Source organism: Phalacrocorax aristotelis, chromosome 5, assembly GCF_949628215.1.
Source record: "Phalacrocorax aristotelis chromosome 5, bGulAri2.1, whole genome shotgun sequence".
Taxonomy (NCBI): Eukaryota; Metazoa; Chordata; class Aves; order Suliformes; family Phalacrocoracidae; genus Phalacrocorax; species Phalacrocorax aristotelis.
The window spans coordinates 6,351,979-6,377,002 of record NC_134280.1 but is presented as its reverse complement, the minus strand read 5'-3'; the positions used below and the strand labels follow the sequence as shown (position 1 = coordinate 6,377,002).

Below are 25,024 nucleotides of genomic sequence, written 5' to 3'. Positions count from 1 at the left end.
GCTGATAGAGAATTACAGCTCTTTACAAGAATAAATAAAATTGGAGGATTTCAGCAAGGGACATTTTTGATTCTGGTCAACTGATTTTCAATCTATCAGATGGCTTTGTATAAAAATATACAAGTGCAGTTTATCAAAATTGAAAAGTTTCCTCTTGCATGTTGCCAAACTGACTCTACTCCTTATAACATGTACAGAGTTAAGAGTTACTTACTACAGTGTTCTTCATCAGAATTATCACCACAATCGTTTTGGCTATCACATCTCCAATGATCTGGAATACAGTTGTTGTTTTTGCACTGGAATTCATGAGGCCCACAAGTTTTTTTATCTGTAATTAAGATGAATATCATTTATATCATTGCCAACAAAGAGTCAAAATGGAAAGAGTGCTCCTAAACAGTGGCATGACAATATTGCTAGATACATTTAAGAAGGAGCAACCATAATACTTGAAATGTTACTTTCAGAAATAATTTATTTCACATACCATGTTCTTTAGGATTCTATTCATTCATTCATACCAAAAGAGAGATGCTCATAACTCTGATTATAAAATTAAAGTATGGACTGTATACACTGTCATTTAAAGTAAAAAATATGGAATTCAAAAGTGATCACAAAGTAGTTTGAGGAGATGATATTATTGCACTGAATCTCAAAAACTGCATTGGCTTTTCCTTGAATTTATCTGTAACATTGCTTTACAAAAGATCAGATCACAGTAAACTACAAGAATATTTATTTGAAAAGGTATTAAATATATATTTCTCAAAAGTTATATTTGCATACAATAATTTAAGACTAATCATACCTGACAGAAAACTTTGCATTTTGATTTACATTTTCACCTTCTGATGTCTTGGATAGGAAGTCTACTTAAACGAAGTAAAACATTTTAAAGGATATAATGCTAAACTGAGATTAATTTTCTTCGTGCAGTAAATTTTCAATGAGCTTTTCTGTTTACAGAGTAGCACTGCAGGCAAAGCCTCTTGGAGACGCATGAACATCCTGAACTCCTCCAGCAGGAAGGAGCTGCCTCTATGCTTTATTTATATTTTTTTATTTCTTGAGTAACTCTTTCAGGTTTTAAGGACTGAGATGAAATGAAGTAAATTAAAAAGTTATCAGTGACATTTTCTTTGAAAAAAAAGTTTGCTTTCTAAAAGCCTCAATGGCATATTTAAAATTACATGTCACTGTGATGATATTTCAATAGAAATTTTTTAAAATTCCATTGGGTTATTTCATAGCATGTCAGTTCAAACTTCATACCGCTATCATGACAACTCGATGAATTCTAATAACTGACACAATGAAGGAGGACTGAAACACTAGCTTAAATCAACCTGCTTTCTCTGCCTGTGAAATGTAAAGGGCCACAAATTAGAGATATTAGATTTGAGGCTACAGTGCAAACTGCTGCTTTTTGTGCTTTGTTTTAGGTATGGTTCTGGAATTATAGTGATAAATCAAAACTACATTTGAATATCAAGGACGTGGAGGTAAGTGGTGTCGCAGCTGAGTTGTGTACACTCAAAAATTTGGTGATTACAATACTGACTTTAGCATTCGTTCCTTATTCTCTGCCAATATCATGACTGTAAGTAGTTTTCTCCCAAAATACTTTTTCCTACAATGTTTCTCAAGATTACAGTCTATGACATTTCAATCATGACATTTCAAATACTTGCATTGGCAAGCACTTAAAAAATATTTAACATTACAAAACTAAAAATACACCCACACCCGCACCCCTGAAAATAAGGAACTCTTGTATTTTGTATCTGCACCTTTGCCAAAGATCAAGTTTCAAAACAGAAATCCATCCTATATTTATTGAAGTACTTCTAGTAAAGTCTACAATCTCCCATTAAGATATCGGCCCCCAAAATGAGTCCTAAAGACCAACAACAGTTTATGTTTTATGTATCCTTCCACACTCAACAGAAATATGAAGATCTAATCAGTAATACACAGAAGCCAGAGATGACATCCCTGCATTTCAGTTACCTGCTAGGTTGAAGAGAACATGCAATATATCTTTTGTTATTCTTCATAAAGAATTCTCAAGGACGTTAAATCCATTTTCTAGCATTGCTTCTCTACACTTGTGAAGAACGGCTAGATTTTTTTTTTTTTATTTATCCAAGTGTAGTCTAACCTTATGATTACCACTTGAATATTAATCTTTCTATTCTTACTCTATTTTTACCAAACACAAAGTAATAGTAATTTTTTTTATATAAAATATTTTGCATGTTTGTAAGGCTCTCTGTTCACAAATCTGAAATCTTTATTCTTCTTTTGGGTTGACTGATGTGTTGTAGCAGCTTACGCTTGACAATGTCTTACAAACCAGATTTGCTTGTCTTGTTTTTCCTTCTTCACAGCCAAGAAGAACACTAGGATACTAGAGGTAAGATGTAACAAAGATGAAGATTTAGGAAAGTTGTCTAATAAATATCTGATCTTTGGGACAGACTGATTTACTCAACTCAAAGTAAATAGTACAAGACCTTATTTTTTTGAATTGCGAAACCCTGAAAAGCCCACACGGGCCCATGCACATTTTGTCATTGCTGTCTTCAACACTGAATTGCTTCCCATTTCTCTCAAAATAAGAACACCTTAAAATGTGAAATTTCCTTTGTACCATTCATATCTGAAAAGAAGTGCCGATAACTCAATTTTCATATTTCTCTCTTCAAATTACTAAAGAGAGACTCATTGATCTACTGTAACAGGCAAAGGCCCCTCCTCAGAAATTTGTGCGACCACCTGAGGTAGCTGCTGGTTGCTTGGAGTTCGTCTTGTGTGCATTACACACCAGGATTTTATTTTAGAAATAATTCTAAATGAGCACAAAGCAAATAGGATGAAGGCTTAAATGGAAAACAAAACAAAACCCAAAATATTACATATGCACCCTAAAAGTATTTGATTCAAATATCAATCCCTATGAATTTAAATCACTATTTTGTCACTAATCATGCTACCTTGCCATTCGGGGGTTTTAATTCCCTATGTGTGCACATTTGTGCATTTTTGTGTACATGTGTGTGTGCCTGAGAGGGATAAAATCCAAAATTAAAAGAAGCTCACTTTTGATCACTAGCTGTTCTAGAGCTCGGCAGGCTGTCACTGATGTTAGATACAGGAAATTGTAAGCCTGTTGAAGGAATTTTAATTTTATATAATGCATCTTTCAAATGTTTCAAAGAACATATTCTTGATCATCAGGAAAAAAAAAAAACCAGCCTATTTTGACTCTTTAGGATAAAAGTAAAATTAATATTAGAGAAGTGAGGAAGCTGAAAGCAGTCACACTAACATTGACATGTTATGCTAATAAAGACCTGAAATACATATAACCTTTCAAGCAGATTACAATCACTTTCCAAGACCACACACAGCTTTCTTCAGATTCTAACTCAAATAGGGCCTTTTTTGATGTGAAGTATTAAAGCTGCGAGCAAGGATTACCATAATCTATTGGCTTCTTTTAATTGCCTAGAGTTAATTGCATGAATTAACTCTATCTACTGTTCTTTGAAAAATACCATCTACTCATGAAGAAACATACATTTCCTAATTCTAATTCAATTTTCTGAGTCCGAAAGTAACCACAGAAGACTAAATACATTCAGACTACTTCTAACAAATTTACTAAATATAATATCTCCAATAGCACACTGTAGCAGATGTTGACTAAGCAAAATATATATGACTATGCAGGCACTTAAGCAAAAAAGAGATTACCCTTTTCACAAGTTTTGCATTGTAAGCATTTTAGAAATGAACTATAAACGATAACAAGTTAGTATTAGCATCAACATATGCAGATCTTTATTATACTCAGCTTGCAGCTTAGAATTTAATTCTATCAAACTTTGATCATAAAAATAACCATCTTTAAATAAGAAAATAAAAAACCACAGAAGAGCAAACTGTATTAAAACTACTGCTATAATAAGATCATTTAAAGATATTTCAAATGCTAAAATTATGAAAAACTCTAAAATGTGATTAAACCCACCCTGTTCTTGTCAAGGCTTAGTTGTTCTATGTGCACATAGCCATGTGTGGCATAGAGCCTGTGAGTATGGATAAATTGTTCTGTCTCCTCCAACACAAAAGCTGAGAGCATTCTATGCAGCTAGCAGATTTAACATTAAAATGGAGGTGGTTCCTGAGGGAGGTGTGTAATTAAGCTATGGAACTCTCTGTTGCAGCATGTTGTGAGACTTTTACAAAGGTTAAAAGAGACTGAAATCCATCAAGGTTATTGCATAGAGACATATTCGACTCACAGTATCTCTGATTCTCAAATTGTTAAAGGCTAGAAGTGTATACCGGAGAAGTTTCGTTACGGGCCTCCTTTGCTCGCATATTCTTGCCTAGATACTAGCTTTCGGTCACTGCCAGAGACAGAATGAAAGGCAAGATGAGTCTTAGATATGAACCAGCGTAACCAGTTGTATATATTGTGACTGAAAGACCTGCTTAACTTGGGATTGCACACATTGCACCTCTCTATTATTAAATTGTTCAAGTAATTTGGACATTATTCTTTTTACTGGCTAAAATGATGAATCACAGTGAAGTACCTGTTATAAATACAATTCCTCCTGTTCAGCACTAGCTTTGGGTTTGTTTCCTCTTTGCTTTGAAATTTTGTGTCTTGATGATATTATTAAAAGAATTATTTTAAGACCCTTTGTGTCATATCAATTGGGCTTGCTTGGGTCACTCAAAATATTAATGCACAGTTTGGAAGCTTGGAGTCCCACCCAAATTGGAAAGAAACGGCATGTTGGAGATCAAGGTTATGGGGGACAGTTCAGGAGAAAGCACCTATGAAGCGGATCTGAAGGTGAGCAGTGCGGGGTAGTTCTATAATATTTGAGAAGAGAATATAAAGAGTTGCTACGAAAAAAGGTTCATCTCCTTTGCCTTCACTGTTTCTTCAAGCCAAATGACTTATTGGACTGCAACTTCTCTCCAGTTGATATGATTACTTTCCCCTTGACAATTCAAATGATGGTCTTGGATTTTCAGTGTTGAGGAAGAGTTCAATTTCCTAGGCATATTTACCAGCTCCAACATTTTCATATCCGTGCTTCTGTCAATTGCTTGAAACACATCTATGGAAATTTGGCTGTCTCTCAGTGCTTTGTTCTTGATCACAGCCTGGAATTTTGTTACTCTGTTGTCCCAGAGGTAGCATAAACTTGTCCAGACTAATGTGTTTTATCAAACCATATATTGATACGTGGCTGAATAATGGTGAGAACTCTGGATGTTCTGTACAACTATTTTTCTTGTTCTCTTCCATCTAAAAACATTTTCCATCTTTTCCTTTATAGCCCTGTCTTGAAATTTCCGCAAGTTTTTCTGCACTTTTGAGTGAGTGTTTTGCTTTGACATCCATGTTCAGTGATTTTCCAACAATACCGATCCACTTATTCTGACTGATTATTTGTAATCCATTCTAGGTGGAATATTTATATTTATTATTTTCTTTCATTTGCGACAGAAGAGCTGACTCAGTACTTTCCAACAATGCAAGGAATGACTTAGAACCACTACTATTACTACTAATATACAGTGTGATCTGGTTTTTTCCATGTTATGATGAATAGCATACTAGGTTTTTACAATAAAATATCACGTACAGACCAATGTGAAAACTGCTCAGATTTCAACTTTCTAGGACTGTTGTCTTAAGAAAATAATTTAACTGTTTCTGCAGAAATATAATCAATCCATCCGTTCTGTCAATGAGAAAACTGTAGTTATAATTGTAATCCAACAATAATCCTCAAAAGAGCAATGAAAGAAATTATTGGATTCAAAGCTAGTATTTATGTTCTAAAAAAGTGTGTCTCAGTGGGGTGGAACACTCTGGTTCTGGATATTGTGTAAAATCTGTCAGAAAATAGAGTTTGGCTTGGTAATGGTGCAATTCTACCCTTGATCATCTCTGTGGAGGATCTGCCTCCTCAAACTATCAAATTTTAGCACAGAAGTTTCATAAGTATCAGGGGTTCTTGGAGAGGTCCTATGGGGATGCGAAGTTTGTGGAGTGGTGTGTTAGGGCTTGTAACGCCCTGGAGCCCACAGAGTGAAGCAAAAGTTGGTCATGTCAAGTTGGAATCTGCTCTGGAGTCTTCTGCACAGCCAGTCTTAACTAACACAAGCTGCAAATTATTAAATTTTTCACTATTGATGAACTCCAGGAGCAACAAAGTAGGCAGAATAAATTGACAGAAACTGGAAAATACTGTGAGAAAAATCAAGAACATCACTATATTCCAAATGAGAGACTAATTTACAGCTCCTGCCAACAGAGCAGTAGTATAATATGAGTTTATAGACTACTCATATGAAGATTACCATTCAACAAGAACTGTATGAGCCAGATACAGCAATCATATCCGACAGGCATTATCATGCATTGAAAGAGGACATATTAAGTGGAATGATTATTTCCTTTTGCTACTGTTTTCAAAAATGTCATGCTACAGTAATGTACTCAAAACCACTGGCATACTCACCACAGTTAGCTTCATCTGATCCATCAGCACAATCTGGGTCTTCATCACATACCCACAGTTTAGAAATGCAGTGTTTTGTTGTTTTACACTGGAAATGGTCTGGAGAGCAACTGTTTTCAGCTTTAAGAAAAAGGATTCCAAATTAAAGCTACTCAAAATATTTCTTTTAAAGAAAAAAATATTAAGGATTTAAAATTCAGAAATCGGGTATCTCTAGCATCACTTACATAACATCTGTAAGAAAACAGCATTCAAGTTTACAGTGTTAATAATTTTATCTTTTTTAATATATTATTTATATATGTAACAGTAAGGTCAAACAAATCTAATGAACAAAGAGCCTATTGTGATATCCTTTTAACAACAAATAGACTTAACATTGATACAGTCAAACCACTTTAGCTAAGAGCAGTCAGATTTTTTTTTTTCCCCTAAATTCCTAAAACACCAGATGCCAATTCTGAAAGTCTGTTTGAAGGACCACGGCATCTCTCAATGCTTTGATTGAAAAGGTAATCAGAATGATATACAATTTTGGTGACATTCTCTGCTCTCTGTTAAAAGAGGCCATGGTTCAATGGTGAGAAAAGTTGGGCAATTATTTCTTTTTATAAATTTAGCAGAACAATCTTTTTAATGAATCCTATGGCAAGATAACGATGCAAAGATGCAGCTAACCTTCATCCTATTTCAGGATGCTTTAAGTTAAAGCTTAACTGCTTTAACTTTAGAACAGCCACTTGACAACAACGAAGATCTTCAATGCACTTACAAGATTCTAGATCGACTCCCTCGCAAGCATATATACCAGATCTTACCATTTCTTAAACTCTTACAACTAAGAGTATAGAGGCAAGACAAATAAAGGACATATATCTGGACGGGACTGTGAGCAAGCTATTTGTGACCAGAAGCATATGGACTACTTTAGAGATAAGCATATGTATTAGAACCTACAAACTGTTCTAAACTGAATTGAATGTGTGTGGAAAACAGTATGATCTATTCCCTGATAATGTTTTCCCACATTAATGTTTGTCCCACTTCTACCTTGGGAACTCCATAAGGTATTTAACAAACTTTACCATCCCTGTTGAAAAGCAATTTGCTCTTGTTACGATCATTCTTGTTTCTTGGGTTTGGCAAGATGAAAAATCTTAGGTTTGTTAAGAGTTGGTGTATTATTTCTTTCGGTGTCACTTTTTCATACATAAATTTACCATGCTGGAAGTAAAAAGCATTTAGACTTGTCTATGCTGCTAACTATACTTCTGAAAAATAATATTGGTTCTCAGCTAGGACACCTCACCAGGGAATTTCAAAGTGTTTTACAAGGAAGACCATCATAATTACCTCCATTTTACATATGGAAAGCCTTAAGTATGAAATGTGACCTTTTCAAGGTCACTTGATAGATAAAATGAAACAGTGGTAAAGCTGAAAAAAAGGTCTGTATCTTATGAATCCTAGTCCAGCGACATTAGAATTAAATAGATAATCTCATCTGCTATCTGTCTTGTGACAGGAGCCTAAGTCAATATGAACTTTGTGGTAGACGTACTTAAAACCTCCCCTTATTGCAATCTCCCCAAAAGCTTCTGAAAAGTTTTCAGAAGCCACAAGGAAGGTTTTATTAAAATACGAACCTAACTTTCTTAAGAGAGAAGCTAATAAAGGCTAGGTAAGACAGAGCAGAAATAAAAAATGTATATAATTAACCTCCCCCACTCCCCACTGTGCCTTTGCAGGTGGGCTGATGGCTGAGTTTCAGACAATTCAAAAGCTTGCTTTATGTCACAGCAGACTGTCCTACATCCCCACTAATCCCTAGGAAGTTTTCAACTCAATCACCGCTGGTCCTGACCCTATCTCTCCCACAGTCCCTCAGCGCTGCGTGCTGCAGACTCTGCTGCTCTGATTTAATTTCTGTCAGCTACACCTCAAGGTTTTGGGAACCTTCCATATACCATGTGCAGTTTTTTATAACAAAAAAAGCAATATCCCCTATCCTCCACAAGAGTTCACCTGACCTCACTTAATCAGTTTTTAAAGAAACATAACATGCAAACCAACATATAATACTGTCTGTCAGAGGCTACAGCTCTGCTGAGCTGTTTGGAAGATGGCCATTAAACACGACCATCAACAAAGCCTTTGTATCCTTAGCAACCCTTCCCTTGGAGAAGCCCATGTTCTTTGCAGAAATGCAGCATCTGCAAACCTTGAGAAACCTAATTCGGAAAATGGGAATAAGCACCTTAGATCAGCAGTAGGTCTGAATAACGAACTGAGTGAAGGACACAGATGTATTTCAAGAGAGCACCGTCTTTTTAATTACAAAATGATCAAACTATTCAATACATTTCCATTCTAAATCTGAAAATATTTTATCTATTTATCTCTAAGAAATATGGAGTGAAAATGAATTTATGAAAAGTAAGATATATTAAAAGTTGAGTAGAAGGAAATCAAGTTACACAGGCAAATTAATGAAGAATTCCCCAGAGGAAAGGGAATAGAAAAGGTAGAAAACTCCATTACACTCCATGTAGAAGCAGCTATGGAGCTACATCTTTTCCAATAAAAGATGCAAAAAATTATCTTTTTCCATTGAGAAGCGTGGCTGCAAGGCATGGAAGATGAAAGCCTCAAGAAGATGAGTCATTTGTGAGGTGCTTAAGAGTAAAATGCTGTTTTAGCCTAAGTCAGAAACCCAATTACATGCTTGAAATTAATTGTTTACACAACCCTCTTCTTTGCAATGACTTTAAAAAAACCAAGTTAATAAATGACATTTTAGTTTGTTCTCTTGTATATGAAGCATTGTACATCAATCAGCCCTGTGAATTAACTGTTTTCCACGTTCCTCAAATTATTTTACATAGAGGACATTTACAGTAGTTTACATATTTTACTTCAGTTCCTTGTTTAAAACCAGCTACAGCTGTCAGAGCAAAATTCTCTAAATATAACTTACGACAGTCTCTTTCATCTTCTTCATCACCACAGTCATCCTGCCCATTGCATCTCAGATTTATTGGAATACACTTCTGATTCTTCGTACACTTGAACTGACCTGACAGGCACACATGTGTGTCTGTAAGTTAAAAGAATAAAAATATCAAGTCAAAAAGATTAAAAGTTAAAGATTAAAAGATTTTAAAATTAAAAGGTAAAAGAATAGAAATAGTTTCTTGACAGATAAAAATGTCAAGAATGACAGAATTTAAAAGATGGCTTTTACATCAATATAGCACGCTTCTGAAGCCTACAATGTATATAACCACCTACCACAGTTCAGTTCATCAGAATTGTCCCCACAATCATTCTCTCCATCACAGATAAAGGCTGGAAGAGCACAAAGTCCAGTTCCACACTGAAACCGTCCTGGCTGACATCTGAATTCAGCTGAGAAAAAGGAAAACTGCTTATGAATACTGTCAGAGGAATGTTTAAAGTATCAACGCTGTTGTTCTTCCACTATGGTCTAATCAAAAGAACTTATAAACCCTTGTATTTGCCTATATAATCTCAATCTGAGCATACATTAATAACTAAAATGTAGGCATACTATTGCAAAATTAATTTCAAAGTCTGAGAATTTAAATTTGCATAACCTCATCTGTACCTTACTAATGATACAGAGTGCAACCCTGTACAGGCTGAAGCTTACTATTAGCTCAACAGAGACTTCCAAGTTAGGATCTAAACACTTGAGTCCAAGCCTGCATTTAAGAAACTCACTATTAGAAACTCTAATTCTATTTCTCGTGAAAGGCCTAACATTGCTGCTTCTCACAGTCACTGTCATTTGAGTGAAGGAGCAATTTTGCACCTCTATAGCAATATTTTACATAAACATAGTGTAGCTTAAAATGTAATCTTACGTGGAGTGATTACATATGTTAAAGCTTGCTTCAAAGGCCTCTGCCACAGAAAAAAAGAACTAATAACAAAATTGTAAAAATATGGGTGAGAGTTTTCAGTACAAAAAGTCAAAATAACTGTTACTTAACTTGAAGACTGTAGAACACACAGTAGAGCATATAAGCTTAAGGGAAGAAGGCAAGAATCTTTTTATTTATCTAGATGAATATAACAGTATTTAAAGTAGTCAGTGACTGGTGACAGGTCAGTGAGTGACTGAAAAATAGCATCATCAACAGATATTACTGTTTAAGAATCCAGTACACCAGAAAGGCACTTTTCTAACAAATAAACTTGCAGTCAGCTACCATCACAGCAACCATCCTTGGGGATGCTGAAAAAGTCATCATAATTGACTTCTAGTTGTCTACAATTCAGTGAGGGAATACTACAGTAACCTACTCTTTGGACTATGGGAGGCTATCAAGAAATATGCTGTATCTGCACCACCTTCAGGATAGTGTGTCAAAGTAACACAGGATGCATGAAAAATGTTCATTGCATAAAGTTGTTCACACTGGAGGGGTGAGATTTAGCTCTCCAAACTTTCCTTTGATGATATAAAACTATAAAATGAAAATATTAATATAAAACACATTGTTAAAAATACAGACTTACATTGTAGGAATCGCAGGGAGAACATTGCTGTTCAGGAAAATGCACTAAATAATAATGTGTACTAAACTGGTATAATTGCAATTAAACATAAGCAAATGAGATTAGAATTCCACATATCTATTATATACAAAAAGAAACCAAATAAACTTGACGGAATTTTGTATTAATACATAAAAATCAGCAACTTCAGAACACAGCTTTGAAATAAAAATGTTTAGCAAATATGTAACTGGGATAAGTAAAGGTTTAAAACATGAAACACATGTTCTTATAATTTTCCAAAGACCTTAAAAGACCCTTAGCAGATATGAGTTAATGAAAATCTTTTACAGGCTAACAAACAGGAGCCTGCACCCTTTGTAAATTTGAGAGACCAAGGAAAAGAAAACAGTGCTGCAAACAAAAGCATTAAAAAAAAAAAAATCCTCTTCCTAACACCCACAAAGCATGAGATTTGATTGGGACCCTACTGACAAACTGGGTTCCAAATTCAGAATGCACTTACGGCATTCCTCAGGCTCGTCAGAGCCATCTCCACAGTCATCGACAGTGTCACATTTCCACCAAAACGGAATACATTTGTCAGTTTTGCAACGGAACTGTAAAAGGAAGGAAAGAAGGAAGAAAAGCTTTGATGTGAATCTTTATTTATATGTTTTTAAACAGAAATAGCACGGTTTATGAAAAATTAAGTTCACTGCTTAAATCATTGTTCCATTAACCAACTCTGGCTGTTAATTTCATAAAACTTATTTTTAAAATATACTTTTTTTTGGAGATGTTTTGCACTGAGACTTCCACTGATACAAATCATTGCAGTTTCAATGACACTGCCACGCTTGGCTTATAGTGCCCTGATACAAACCACTCCTTGCATTTTGCTGCACCCTGTGATTTGATTCTTTAAGATCTTATTCAAAACAACCACTTCAATTCTTAAACAGTCTTTGTAGGCTGTTGAAGCAGACTTAATATGGTTTTTCCAGATAAACTAGAACACCCACAATTACAGAAAAGGGCCTGAATATGCAGCGTTGTACTTGTATACGGTATTGCTTATATTGTTTGAATTAAATGAGAAAACCAGAAGGCAAGGCCTTCCAACCTTTCAAAAGGATAAAATATTTGTACAAAAAAAGAAAAAAATCCTTTGTAAAACCTTGGGAGTGCCTGTACCCTGAGGTCAGGCAACACTGTACCTTTGTTCTGACTGAAAGAGGAATGCAAACAAAACAAGGAGTAGAGAATTAATTGCTGCAATCTTCTAGGGCTAAACCTAAAATTGGAGGTCATTATATGGCTAATGCTAGAGAGAAAAATCTGGACAGATTGTCAGCATCTTTTAAGATATGTTGTGTTTCCTACCTGGTGTCTGTATGAGCACAGAAAGGAAGGAAACCAACAGGTTTAGAAGTGCAAGACATTTTCTTTTCTGTGACTAGGCATAATTTTTTCATTTCTTCACATTTTTTTAAATAATTGATTATTCAATAAGCTGGGTTTAAAATGTATATTAAATTTGGTGGATTAGCCCAGTTTTATCTTTTTTGACAAGAAAATTCAGGGTTTCGTGGCCATTTGTGTAGTAGGACCTAGAGTTGGAGCTACATCGTTCATGTACCATGCTGAGGGAGATGCTGTATAACAGGTTGGGTTTGAAAGGCAGCTCTTCTAAACTGTTAAGCTGTTCCACAAAGGTATGCACCTCCAAGCAGCTCAGCAGAAGGCCTCCAAACGTAGGAGACAAACAGAAACTCAGACAATTCTCATTCTTAGTATTTTCTACTTGCTAGTGTAGCCTTCCTGCCACTTAACTCTTCTAAGGTGCCAGCCTCGCTCTGTTCACCACAAGGGACGTCAGGCTGTTAAAATGACATTATGTATTTAATTCCAGGAAATGGGTACTAACCCTGAGATGCTGTTATGCTCTGCATGAAAATGCTTGCAGTCCCTTCTAAACTGGGGAGCCAGGCACTTTGCAGAATCAGGGGTCAGAGTCATACAGGTGTGCCTGGAATGGCCTGAGTTTTAGTGTTCTAGAGTCTGATGCATTTTATAGTAAACAATTTTTCACATCAAATTAGCCATCAAAAGATAACCGAAAGTCTGTAGATGTGCAAGCCCAGCGTATCAGCCATCCAACTCCTCTTCATCAGAAACAGCTAACGGGGTGTGTTGTCAAGAGCGATTACTTCATAGGAACGGCTATTGATTTTACAGCATCACCCGAAAATTTTAAGTAGCAAAGTATGTTTTTGCCACTGATCTCTGCATCTCATGCCACCAGATTGATGAATTATCAAACAGATTTCAAAATTGGAATAAAATGACTAATAGCCAATGTCAACTTGTAACTGTCTGTCTGAAGCAGCTCCTTCTATTTAACTCTGATGTCCCTCCTATGGAATTCACAAGTGATAAAATATTGCTCCTGGAGGATCCAAGATGTGATGCTATCCTTCAATTCAGACTACCACTGAATTATTTAGAAAGGAATAGAGCCATTCAATCAACAGTTAGCATATAAATTCACTGAGGAATAAGCTTCCAGTGCCAGTAACAGAAATTTAAAAAAAAAAAAAGTGCTCCTTTTTTTAACCAAAAAAATTTGAAAAGCTAGATATGAGGGAATAGGTAAGAAATTCCTCATTTTACAAGTGTTTTATGCTTTCTTTTTGTTCATCACTTAATGGAAAGTAACAAGCAGACAACTGAAATGGAAAAGAGACGATGAACATAATAAAATCATACCAAATAGTACCTTAAGGGAACAGAGGAAGACAGTGGGAAGGTTTCTTAAATAACAATATTACTTGAATGAAACTACATCATTTATTAAGATGACCACTGTTCCCTAAAAATTAAAAGTAAAACCCTTTCCTTAATGAGTACAGACAGAATGCAACATGATGTAGAATGTTGTAAGAGGTCATTTGCATAGGTATAATAAAAGTGGACTACTAGAAAGCTTTTAAAGGCCATATGTAGTATTAAAATAAACCAATTAATTGTCTGGGTAGGACAGTCCAGAAACTTTTACCAAAGTGGTTCTCTTATAAGAAATCATTATCCTTTACTTAATTTACTTTATATTTTAAGAAAAAATCATAAAATATTTATTTAAAGTACCAGGGACTCCACCTCCCATAAAGAATTCAATGCTTTAATTGATGCAATTGTTAATTAATTGCATATTCTACCATTTCCATTTCAGCTACTGGATTGTTTTTAATATAACCCTATCATTTACCTACAGAGCTAACCAGACTGAGCTTGTTTTCTTATATTAATGTGAAGTTTGTTCACGCATGAATACTCCTAAATCATTGTTATATACACTTTGTATCACTTTTATATACACTTTGTATTTTTATGTTTCATATTTTATACAAATGCTTTTTTAAAGCAATTTTTATGGGTTTAGTAACTGTATTTGTTCTGGTGGCTGGCAGAAACATCTGCATTTGAGAGAGAACAAGTTCTGCATTCTCTGGAAAAAAGGCATTTGCAAATCTATTTTCAACTAATAGCCTTGAGGATGAAACGCATTAATGCACCTGTGAGTTACCTAGTCTTCAACTCCTTTGACTGATGCTTCCACATTTCATGGCCACCAGCATTCTTTATTTAAAAGCAAGTGGAAATACAGTAAAATAGAATCCCCGCTCGCCATTCCCCCATATGCACGCACTTACCTGACTGGCAGTGCAGTTTGATAAGCATGTCTTGTTGTCCGCAGCAAGGTAAAAGTTAGTGGGACAGGCACAAGTGTACATCTTGTTAGGGGCTAGAAGGCATAAATGACTGCAACCACCATTGTTTAGTGTACACAGATGTTTAGATACTGTGGACACAATAGGAAAAGAATATCAATGGCTACTATTTCAGTATACTTCAGGGTATCTGCTTTATAGAGGAAGAAAAATGTATTACACCGACTATTTTTACAACTGAATGTCTCAAATCAAAAACTTGTAAGAGGCACCTTTTCCTTTTGCCTTTCAGCTATTCTCTGTTGTATGCAAAAATTACTTATTACTATGGATGTAGCTTCAATACTGAAAGCATGAGAGGAAGAAAAAAGCACTACTTTTTTTTTTTTTTAATAATGAGACAAAAGGTCAGCTTATCTAGGTCAAGTGCCAAATTGTATTCAGTTACAATTCAAACACAGGGACATCAGATCAGGCATAATCGTAGCGCCTACATTCCTTGACATTCCCCTCTGTCCAAAAAGTTTCTAAATAACAGTATTATTCTGCATTATTAACACTCTCTTGATTTTCAAATAATAATGTTAAATATTTTCATAACACACTCTTCTCATCTTGATAACTGGTAATCTGGACTGTAATGCAGCTTAACAGTTCTGTACTTCCAGTCGGTATCTGGGTTAATTTTTTAGCACCCAAATCGGTATATTGCCACTGGATAAGATATATCTCATTTATTTAATACCAGATATACTTACAACATTAGTTGCAGATTTATGTTTAAGAAAGCTAATTTGTAAACTTCCACAATTTGAAACAAAAAAGAAATAAAAATAAATCCCTGCAGATAAATGAGCTTCCCTTAACTCAGCAACTGGCTACTAAGTGAAATACATGAATGTTTTGCACAGAAAGCATAGACAGAATAATTACCATCCGGTTGCCTATAAGAATGATACACCTGGATGTCTGTTATCGTATGCCATGAGTTAATCAGTGATAGTCTGTCTGATCCAGAGGTTTTGTGGGCACGGCTGAGCGATTTGGTTTTCCCATCTGTCCAGTAGATGTAGTCTTCAAACAATGTTAGTGCAATCACCCCTGGAATATCTTGATTAGGGACTGTAAAAAGAGATGCTAAGATTAATGTTCACTCTTGGAAGACTGCCAGTTAAGATATTCCATAGTGCATGTGCTGACAGATACAACTGCTATATAATGTGTTGAGAATAATTGTCATGACAATATGTCAAGCCTAGAGGGTTCTTTATTACCAGGTACAATAAAGATGGATGGGGTATGAGTTCTGCTTGCTTAGTGTTAGTTGGCCCAATCAGTGTTAGGAAATGAAAGAACTTCAGTTAACAAAAATCACCTCCAGATTCTAAACCAAAGACATGTTAAGCTTTAAACTAGAACATAACATAAATATAACTTTACCTGCTCTTTACAGAAGGCCAATGTTCATTTGTGGGTTTAGAGGAAAAAAGGTAATTAGAAAACATCCAAAATGAAAGGTATCTGTCTCCAGGTGTGCTGTGTTTAACGACCCTTAAGGCAATTACTAGTATTTTGTTTCGGCAAAATATACTGACAAGAGAGATGGGGGAAGAAAACCCGTTTTGCATTAAATTAAAGACAGCAGTAAGAGGGCTTATTCCTTATTCCTTGCATAACCAACCATACAATTAAAAAAAAACTAAACAAAGTGATGATAATACCCCATTGTTACAATATCACAAAATTATGAGCCAACATCATTTTAAAAAGGATGGGAGGACAAAAGGGAGAAAAAGCCTTGGGGCAGTCTTTATCCTCCTGTATACTCTTTAATCTTGAACTATTTGTTCTTGGTAAACATAAACTGAACTCCACTTTTTTTTTTTTTTAACCGATATAGCTGTAATCATAAGTGTCACAGGAGAATATCTGACCACAGTGGTTAATTTGTAAATTATAATCTTTTGACACTGAACCACTCTAATTACTGACAGAGCTGAAAAGGCGGATCAGGGCAGCTGAGTCTGCCATTTTTAACCAGTATATCCTTAACACGTTTACCTTGTTTTCTTAGGTGAAAATAGCTTCATCTTTTTATCTGGAATGTGCTTAAAGAGAGTTGGGGAATATAAAATCCCAGTTGGACCATTTCATATTTCACCGACAACTGATGACCAATACTGAGTATATGGAATGACAACTTAGCAAATTCAATTTCATATACAATAGTCTTGCCGATAGTGAACTCCAGTCTAGGGTATGTTGCCTTCTGGTCAAGGAAACCTTGCTTCTTTGACCTGGACTTATTTTCCCTTCTGGTATGTTTACATACAGCATAGACACCATACTGAAATAACAGTATGATTTTCATTTAAGGAGCTTCATAACATTTCTAAGAAATTAGTCAAAGGGGAAAGAAATCTTAATTTTGGCACTTATATAGGCAACTTTGGCACGGTTCCTTACATAATGTAGTACCGCCAAGAAAAGCTCTTCTAATTTCCCTCATTTGTAGAATCACATTGTGAAAAGAGGGGCTACAAACTGGAAGTGACTCACTCCCCATGGTGATTGTTGCTATCCTGTTCCTCTCAGGAAGGAAAGGAAGAGTTCTCGAAGTACCATGACTTTTAGTTTTGCTGCCAAAGTAATGAATCAAGTACAACAAAACAAGAACACAGAAACTATAAGTACAGGTATTTCCATTGTACTGATTCTTTTTCCTCTTTCCTCTTTTTTTTCCTCATTTTCTTACCTCTGGATTTATCAGAATAAATTGCAGGAAAAACCTCCCAGATTCAGGAAAACACCTGAAGGCTCCAGCAGGGTCAGTCCACTGGAACACCTATATGTATTATCACCTAATTAGATCAACTGCTTGTATGCATTTTATCCCCACTCTGCTCTGGAGTGAACTAAATAATTCCCTTGGTGGGGAAAATAAGCTGTAGACTAGCCAGTAGTGCCCAGCTTCAACCGAGATGTGGTATGGAGTGTGGGGCGATCGCTAGTACTGCGAACAGTGAAATGAGCCCTGCTCCTAAGCATTCCTAAGCCTAAGCAGTCAAATCCCAGTTGTTACCTCTTTGGTTTACGTTCTTTTGCTTAACGTAGGTGGTTTTCCTTGAACCTTCTTGAGAGATTCCTCTACATACATCTTTGATAATGATGAATTCAATTTCATACTGTTCCAGAAAAGACATGCATCTCTAATCTTAATTTTAAAAAGTGAATAATCTTTAAAATGCTTTAGCATAATTATTAACTGGGAATAGTAATTAGCATATCATACACTTACTACCAGATTACTGCAGTTAATTAAGGAAGCATAGAATTTACACATTTGTCTCATTTGGAAAAAAGAAATTATAATTCTGAATTATTTTAGAATTATTAGTTCATCAAAATCTGTGTACATGCATGCTCTATAAAATAAACTCCTTTTGGTTTCAGTGACTATCCAGTATTTCAGCAGATTCCTGAAAAACTGGACTCTCTCAGAGTTTCTCTGTTGCCACTCTCCCCAGTTAGTTACTTCATTGGATTTAAGTCATTCGGTTGCTTTATTGTGCTGTTATATTTACCATGGGATTTTGAGTGCATCAGGGCACAATCCATTGTGCTATCTTTATATACGGAGACTTGGGTATATTAAACTCAGCACTTTTTATTTAAGGTAGATTATAAACAATTGCTATTGAAAGTTTTCTTGTAACTTCTAAGACATATGATTGTGCCACAGCACAAAAATTAAAAGACAAGTAGGAATTTAGGTCTATCTGCAAAACTGCAGGAAATACTGATATTAAAGGGCAGTTTCTAATGAGAAATACAAACCAGGCTGACAGAAGAAGCAGGAAGGAACAGCAGAAAGAGAAACTACAACTCTGAGTGAAACCCTGAAGCTATCCATAAAGCTATTTATTTTTGCTTGAGTTCTGGAAAAAATATTTCTTGGTATAAATTATGACCCTTACTGCTACTTTTGACATCAAAGATGCCATAGGTACCACTCCAGTCTTTCTAAATAAAACAAATATGCTTTTTTCTTTGTCTGTCTTCTCTTATTCTGATCACAGTTAACATTAAAATCAGAATAAATTGGTATGTGAAAGCCTTAATGCACATGAAGAGGATTAACATAGGAAAATTATTTGGATTTAAAAATCTTTACTTTCATTTCTGTATATGTTTGTGGGTTGACACACGATTCACCCTAGCTTCAATGGATTATGCATACATCAGAACCCAGATGAAACTTTACATTCATTAACTAAAGAAGATTCAGGAGAGTAACACATATTGTCTGAATTGTCTCATCACACCTTATGAATAGGGAAGCCAAGTAAAACGTCTGGCATAGAAAGTTAAATACTACAGTTAAAGCACTGCATTTCAGAAAACTGTTCATTGACCCAAGTACATTTTCCTTTGATTTATTTTTTTTTAAATCCAATTCTGTAAGCGCCAGATTTAGAAGCTTAAATCTTCTAATTATCTTAAAAACAAAACCACAGTATCAAACACAATGTAACAAATATTATAGTCTCTTTTTTATGTTCTTTAAAAGAAGACTATATCATTTATATATTTATATATTTATAATATAAACACTGTATCTGTTTCTATAAACTGGATTTTCAATTATTACCACATATTGGTCAAAAGTTGAAACTGTCAGTGGTTTAAACACTCACAGACAAGGGCTGCAGTTTTTCCTGCCACTATTTTTTATTTCTGAGTAACTTTATAACTTTAATGGGCTTCTGCATTAAAGTCAACTTTTCATGAAGTAACGTTCAACACAAACTCAATCAAGATTCTTTCAGAAGCTTGCACTGTTTATGGCCATCAAAGCTATATGTGTTATGTTGTGACTATGTAACTTAGAAAAGTTATTAAAAAAAAAAATCAAGTAAGCAATGAATGGACTGTGTTAAATAAAACAGTACAAATAAACAACTGTAATTAAAAATCTACATAAAGTAAACCAAAGAGCAAATAGTATTGCTGGATACAAATATTTCTTATAAATATTTCTTACAAAAATTCCAAGCTGACCATAACAATATAAAAATTCTTATAAAATAAGAATTAATAACAATGACATAATATAGATACTTTTATAAAAAATCATCTCAGCTGACCACAAAACTCAATATATTTTCTTGCGGTTGATATATCTCTAAAGACTGAGAGAAGTTTCTGAAAACAGGCATTTGATGGCAGCTAATTCTGATATACTTTACTGTTTAAGGAATAGTTCTATCATAGCTGAATATTATTTTTCTTTAACTTTAGTATATTATAAACAATGGAACATCAGAACTCTTGCCATGTAATAGGCCATAAAATCTGCAGTTCACATCAACTATGAATGGCTAAAAGAAAAGAACACAAAACTGAGGGAATTTTTACATCTTATTGGAATAGTAAAATAGTCTCTCATGCTCTTTATTCTTTGCCTTTGAGGACATCAGTGTTTCAAGCTTTCCAAAATTTCAGGCAGTGACAGCTATTGATTTATCATAAAGCAGAAGAAACACCCACTTTCTTTCTTCAGTCTTTTCCTTAACTTCAAGAGAACCTCAGCCGCATTACCGATCTACCTATTCATAAATGACATACATTAGTTACATGTTGCAAGACTAATTACTAGCCTCACAGCATACATTATGGTGTGAATCACAGTTTTAAACAGGAAAGCAAGACTAATTGCTCTCCTTTGGCAAGCACTGGGAAACGGCCTGCAAATTCAAAGTAAAGCCAGGTTAGTCATAACTGGTAAGTAGCTAGTCATAACTGGTAAGTAGCTCTGCTTCTGCTGCATCACACGTTTGAAACATTTAATCAAGATGTCTACCTGACAATCCATTATTAAGAAAGTAATATATTCTGTTAAATATTAAAATTAAACTACACCAACATAAGGGTCAGATCTTGACCAGCAAATTTATGGAGAATTTAAATAGTCATATTTTAACACAGAGCCATGAGAATTGCACTCACTTAATTTCAATTACTTTCTAGAGTATTCTAGAGTATTCTAGAGTATTCTATGTATTCAATTTTCTGTTAAGGTTTCTCAAAACAATGTCAGCCTACGGCCTCTATGAGGTTAAGTAAGCTGAAGCCCAATCCATATCCTAAAACACTCAGCAAAAATAACTAACAGAACACCCCACCTGCAGACCTATAATCCACTGAATATAGCTCTAGCAGTCCGTAAGTATTTTACTAGACCAGTACATACATGTGCTTTTATCCCCTCGTTAAAGCATCAAATTCTTAAATAACCCCTTGTAACCCATGCATATTACTTTTCTCTCGGATGAAGAAATCTCAACAAGTATAACGGAAGTGCAGCTCAACCAGAAAGGGGTAACTGCCCAACTGCTGTAGGACTCGGACTCCATCGTCGTGGACAGGCACGCTGGGCAGCTGCTACGGCATAAGGGAAGAGGCAAGAAGTGCATTTAGGCCCTTTCATAAATCTTGCCTGAAGGGTATTACTCAGCTGACTGCTTCCACTGAGTCCCAAATAGTTATTTCAGTGACTCAAGTTTCTTACAGCTTACGATACAGTACGTCTCAGAACATATACACCAGTTTTCATCTACTGAAACATACACTATGTATCATATATGAGTAAAAAATGCTCTACTTTGTGCCAACAATGGAATCTTATTCATTCAAACTGATACTTTCATTTTCAAGACCCTGCTTTTCTTCTTTGTGTAATAAAATGCATTATGGGGGAATATTCAACAACTTAATAATTATGAGGGGCAAAAAATATGGAATTTTTTTTTTCTGGGGAAATGTAATTTCTGAAGAAAAACTGCACCTGAAGTTTGCTTTTGTGATTCTTTTTCGTACCACAGCCGCCTCCTACCAGAGATGGGCGAGGCCCTTGCAACCCTTCTTTTCCTAGCAGGCCTTCTACTGCCACCTCTAGTTCCCTAATGGGGTTTCATTTTATACATAAATCATGGTTTTCTCTTACACTGAATGCTAATCCCAAACAGTGCTTGACCAAACAAGATGGGAAATGTGATAAGAAAGAGAAGGCAGAAAAAAGAAGGAATGCACAGGCCTATGAGAAAGCTGCGGAAAATAGGAGGAAGAAATGCAGGTGCATAGTAAAAGGGAAAAAAAGGGCGGCTTGCAACAGATCAGAAGTAGTGGAAAATAAAAATTATTAGATACTTGAACACAAATAAAAATAACAATAGATAACATACTAAAGAGAGATAAAGTGTTGCACGAACTTACGGGAAGAAGAGCCACATAATTCCATAAGAGGCAACACTATTCTGTAGACATATGAGATATACACAGACTTAAAATGTACATCTCTCTCCCTCCTGCATTTTGTGCTAATTTTGATCCAAGAATATAAATTCCTATGCTGTAAGTCATATCTGTGATAAAAATGTCTACTTTTCTCTTGTGGGAACTGTGTTTCCCTTATATTTTCTGAGTACCTCTACTTAAGCATAAAAAATATTCCTTTGATTTCAGGGGTGAAAATCACGCCATCTAGGCTTTCTTAACTACAAAATATGCATACTGAAGAAGCCATGCAGAAGAAGTGAGGCCCAGTATCACTCAGCTCTTATGGATGAACAAATATTACCAAAAGTAAAAGCAAATACTCTAACTAAAATGAACAACAACAAGTCTCATTGTCAGTTGGTAAAATCCACGTGCCAAGAAGAAGTGTCCTTAAAAATGACAAGTGTTTACTTCTTCTAACCAATTAACAGTACAAAAATATCCATACGCTATCATGTGCGCCAAGGTTAGATTTTCTTTAGCGTTCGGCTCCTGTTCAAGCTGAAGCTGGCTCATCACTTCACTTCTGAGCTAGAAAGACATCAGTCCCTTTGCTTTCAAAAAGGAGGGACTGCAACCTTGCCACACCCTTGTGCACAGTCTACAAGAAGAGAAGGGGTGAAAGATTCCTACCTTGCTCCTCTCAGAAAGGCACCCAGGCAGAGTTCCAGTGCTGGTAAGTAACTGCTAAAGGTAATTAATTGGTGCTAAGGAACATTTTAAATGACCTTTTTTCCCCCACCATGGCATTAAGGCAGTTTCTGTTTAAGAATTTTGGCACCCAAGGACAGAAAATTTACACTGGCGATAAAACCTTAAAAAAAGAGGCCACATTATTTTGCATTCCACTCTCTGAAACTCTTGAGTTCCTGAACTGCAATAAAATAAAATTAAATTTAAAAAAAAAACCCCTACTGACATCTTGAGCCAAATGGAACTAGTGATAAACACTTACGAAGAGTTAAGAAGCCTCCAAAGACAAACTGCATCAAGGTAGAACAACAGTTAATAAGAAAATAGCCATTATACCTAAAAAAGCTGATCCTCTCTTGTGCTGAAATTACTGGTCCTTACATCCTCTTTTTCATTTGAACTCCCCTTGTAACCATTTTTGTCTCATTTTATATTCAGCTTGTAACCCCTTCAAGACATAGTCAATATTTTTTATTTCTGTATGCTACTTACCCCTGGTACTTACTCCTTTTGATAAAGAATTCCAAGTGCTTAGACAATGAAATTAATAATGAATGATGACAATAAGCTAATGTCTATTAAGCTTGTGAAAAAGTATATGATTTTGACAGATGTAATTAAATTTAAGTATGTTACATTAAAACACAATTTTTTTCTAAAGATGAGACATTTTATAATCATTATTACTTTTACTAAATTGACACTTTGTTTAAAAAAATCTAAACCTGTCAAACTCAATGAACAGAAAAAAAATATGATTTGTAGACTATATACATTATTTCCAGTCATTGAAGCCATATTTCACAGAAAAAAAATAGATATACTTTTAGAATTATATTACTGGTATTTTTATTAACAACATGTGCATGCATACTTATTTCTTTCTGCAAATATAATATAGACATTGCACATCCATACGGGGTAAATATGGAAGGTAAAATTCCCAGCATTAAGTGGTAGGATATTCTGCCAATCAAAAAATGTAATTGAAATATTCAAAACTGAGAATATCTTAGTACAGTAAACTCACACAAGAATTGTTATATGTCCCAAAACTCCTATCACAATAGAAGCAGAAAGTTTGGACTTAAAATTAAACCTAAACATCTTAAGGCACAATATCTGTGGTATTAAAGCTGACAATTACATATGACTTACACAATACCATGAGAAAAGATGAGTAAATTTTCAAAAATCTGCCTATAAAATCAGTTGATCAAATCTAGGACTGAAATATATTATTGTCCCACTTTAAAATGTCTTATTACCTTTTTAATTTCACTGCAAGTAGTTGTTCATATGTCAGTTACCCCGTAGCGGTACCGAGTAGCATGCTGTCACAGCAGTGATTAAGTTATTCTCAAATATATACAGGTCACTGAGTAGAATTAGTCATAGTGTGCTAATGAGTTTCAAAGATTCTTTAATTCATTTTCAAATGTATAGAGACTATTTAGGTGCCCACCAGCCCCTACACCTTAGACCTGTGTCTTGCTGCTGGTTTCAATGTTCTTCTCCACTCTGCCTCACAAGCTATTCCCTCCTCCATCTTTGCCTCTCCATGCTCCTGCCCAGATTATCCCCTGCCACCATCCCGCTGTGAGCACAGAAACTGCTACGGTCCTTGGTTTATCTCATTTACCTTCTACTGCAACTACAGGAGCTGTTCAACACGCTGCAACCTCATCAAAAATGGGAGGCTGCTGCTCGCCTCCCATTTTTGATGGCTTTTATTTGAATGGGGGAGACACTGTGTCACACGAAAAACTGTATTTTATGTTCTCTGTTCTGGTTGCTTTCTGACAGGAACAACTGCATGGAAAGTAATGCGCATCCCTTAAACTGTGTGATGGAGCGTGTCTGGCTCATACAGAAACTTCATAGACTTTACCAAGGAATATCTACCAAGTTTTTAATATTCATGTAGAAAAATTATTTTCAGAAGCTTATAATCTAATCAAATTTTGACATCACAGGAACAGTGGAAGATACAGAAACCAGCCGGTTGGCAATCTTCATAAATTGGGCTCCATAAACTGGAGGCTGTGGAACCTTAGAGTAATGTGACTGTATGAATTGCCTTTAATGTAGGTGTATCTGTATTCTTCCTGAATGTTATCCTTTAAAAGACATAGAATACAATATAATAAAATAATCAGATTTAGGAAGACA

The 25,024-nt window shown here is 35.2% G+C and overlaps 1 protein-coding gene across 1 annotated transcript in view; it reads right to left on the bottom strand.

Annotated features, from left to right (window-relative positions):
• Positions 1-25,024, bottom strand: part of LRP1B (LDL receptor related protein 1B) — a 762,836-nt gene that overhangs the window by 82,147 nt on the left and 655,665 nt on the right. The window contains exons 61-67 of the mRNA XM_075092828.1: positions 15,755-15,943; positions 14,804-14,952; positions 11,614-11,707; positions 9,855-9,971; positions 9,541-9,660; positions 6,564-6,683; positions 215-331 (exon numbers count right to left, since the gene is read on the bottom strand). Of these exons, the coding sequence (XP_074948929.1) occupies positions 215-331; positions 6,564-6,683; positions 9,541-9,660; positions 9,855-9,971; positions 11,614-11,707; positions 14,804-14,952; positions 15,755-15,943 (906 nt within the window). The remainder of the gene's footprint in view (positions 1-214; positions 332-6,563; positions 6,684-9,540; positions 9,661-9,854; positions 9,972-11,613; positions 11,708-14,803; positions 14,953-15,754; positions 15,944-25,024) is intronic.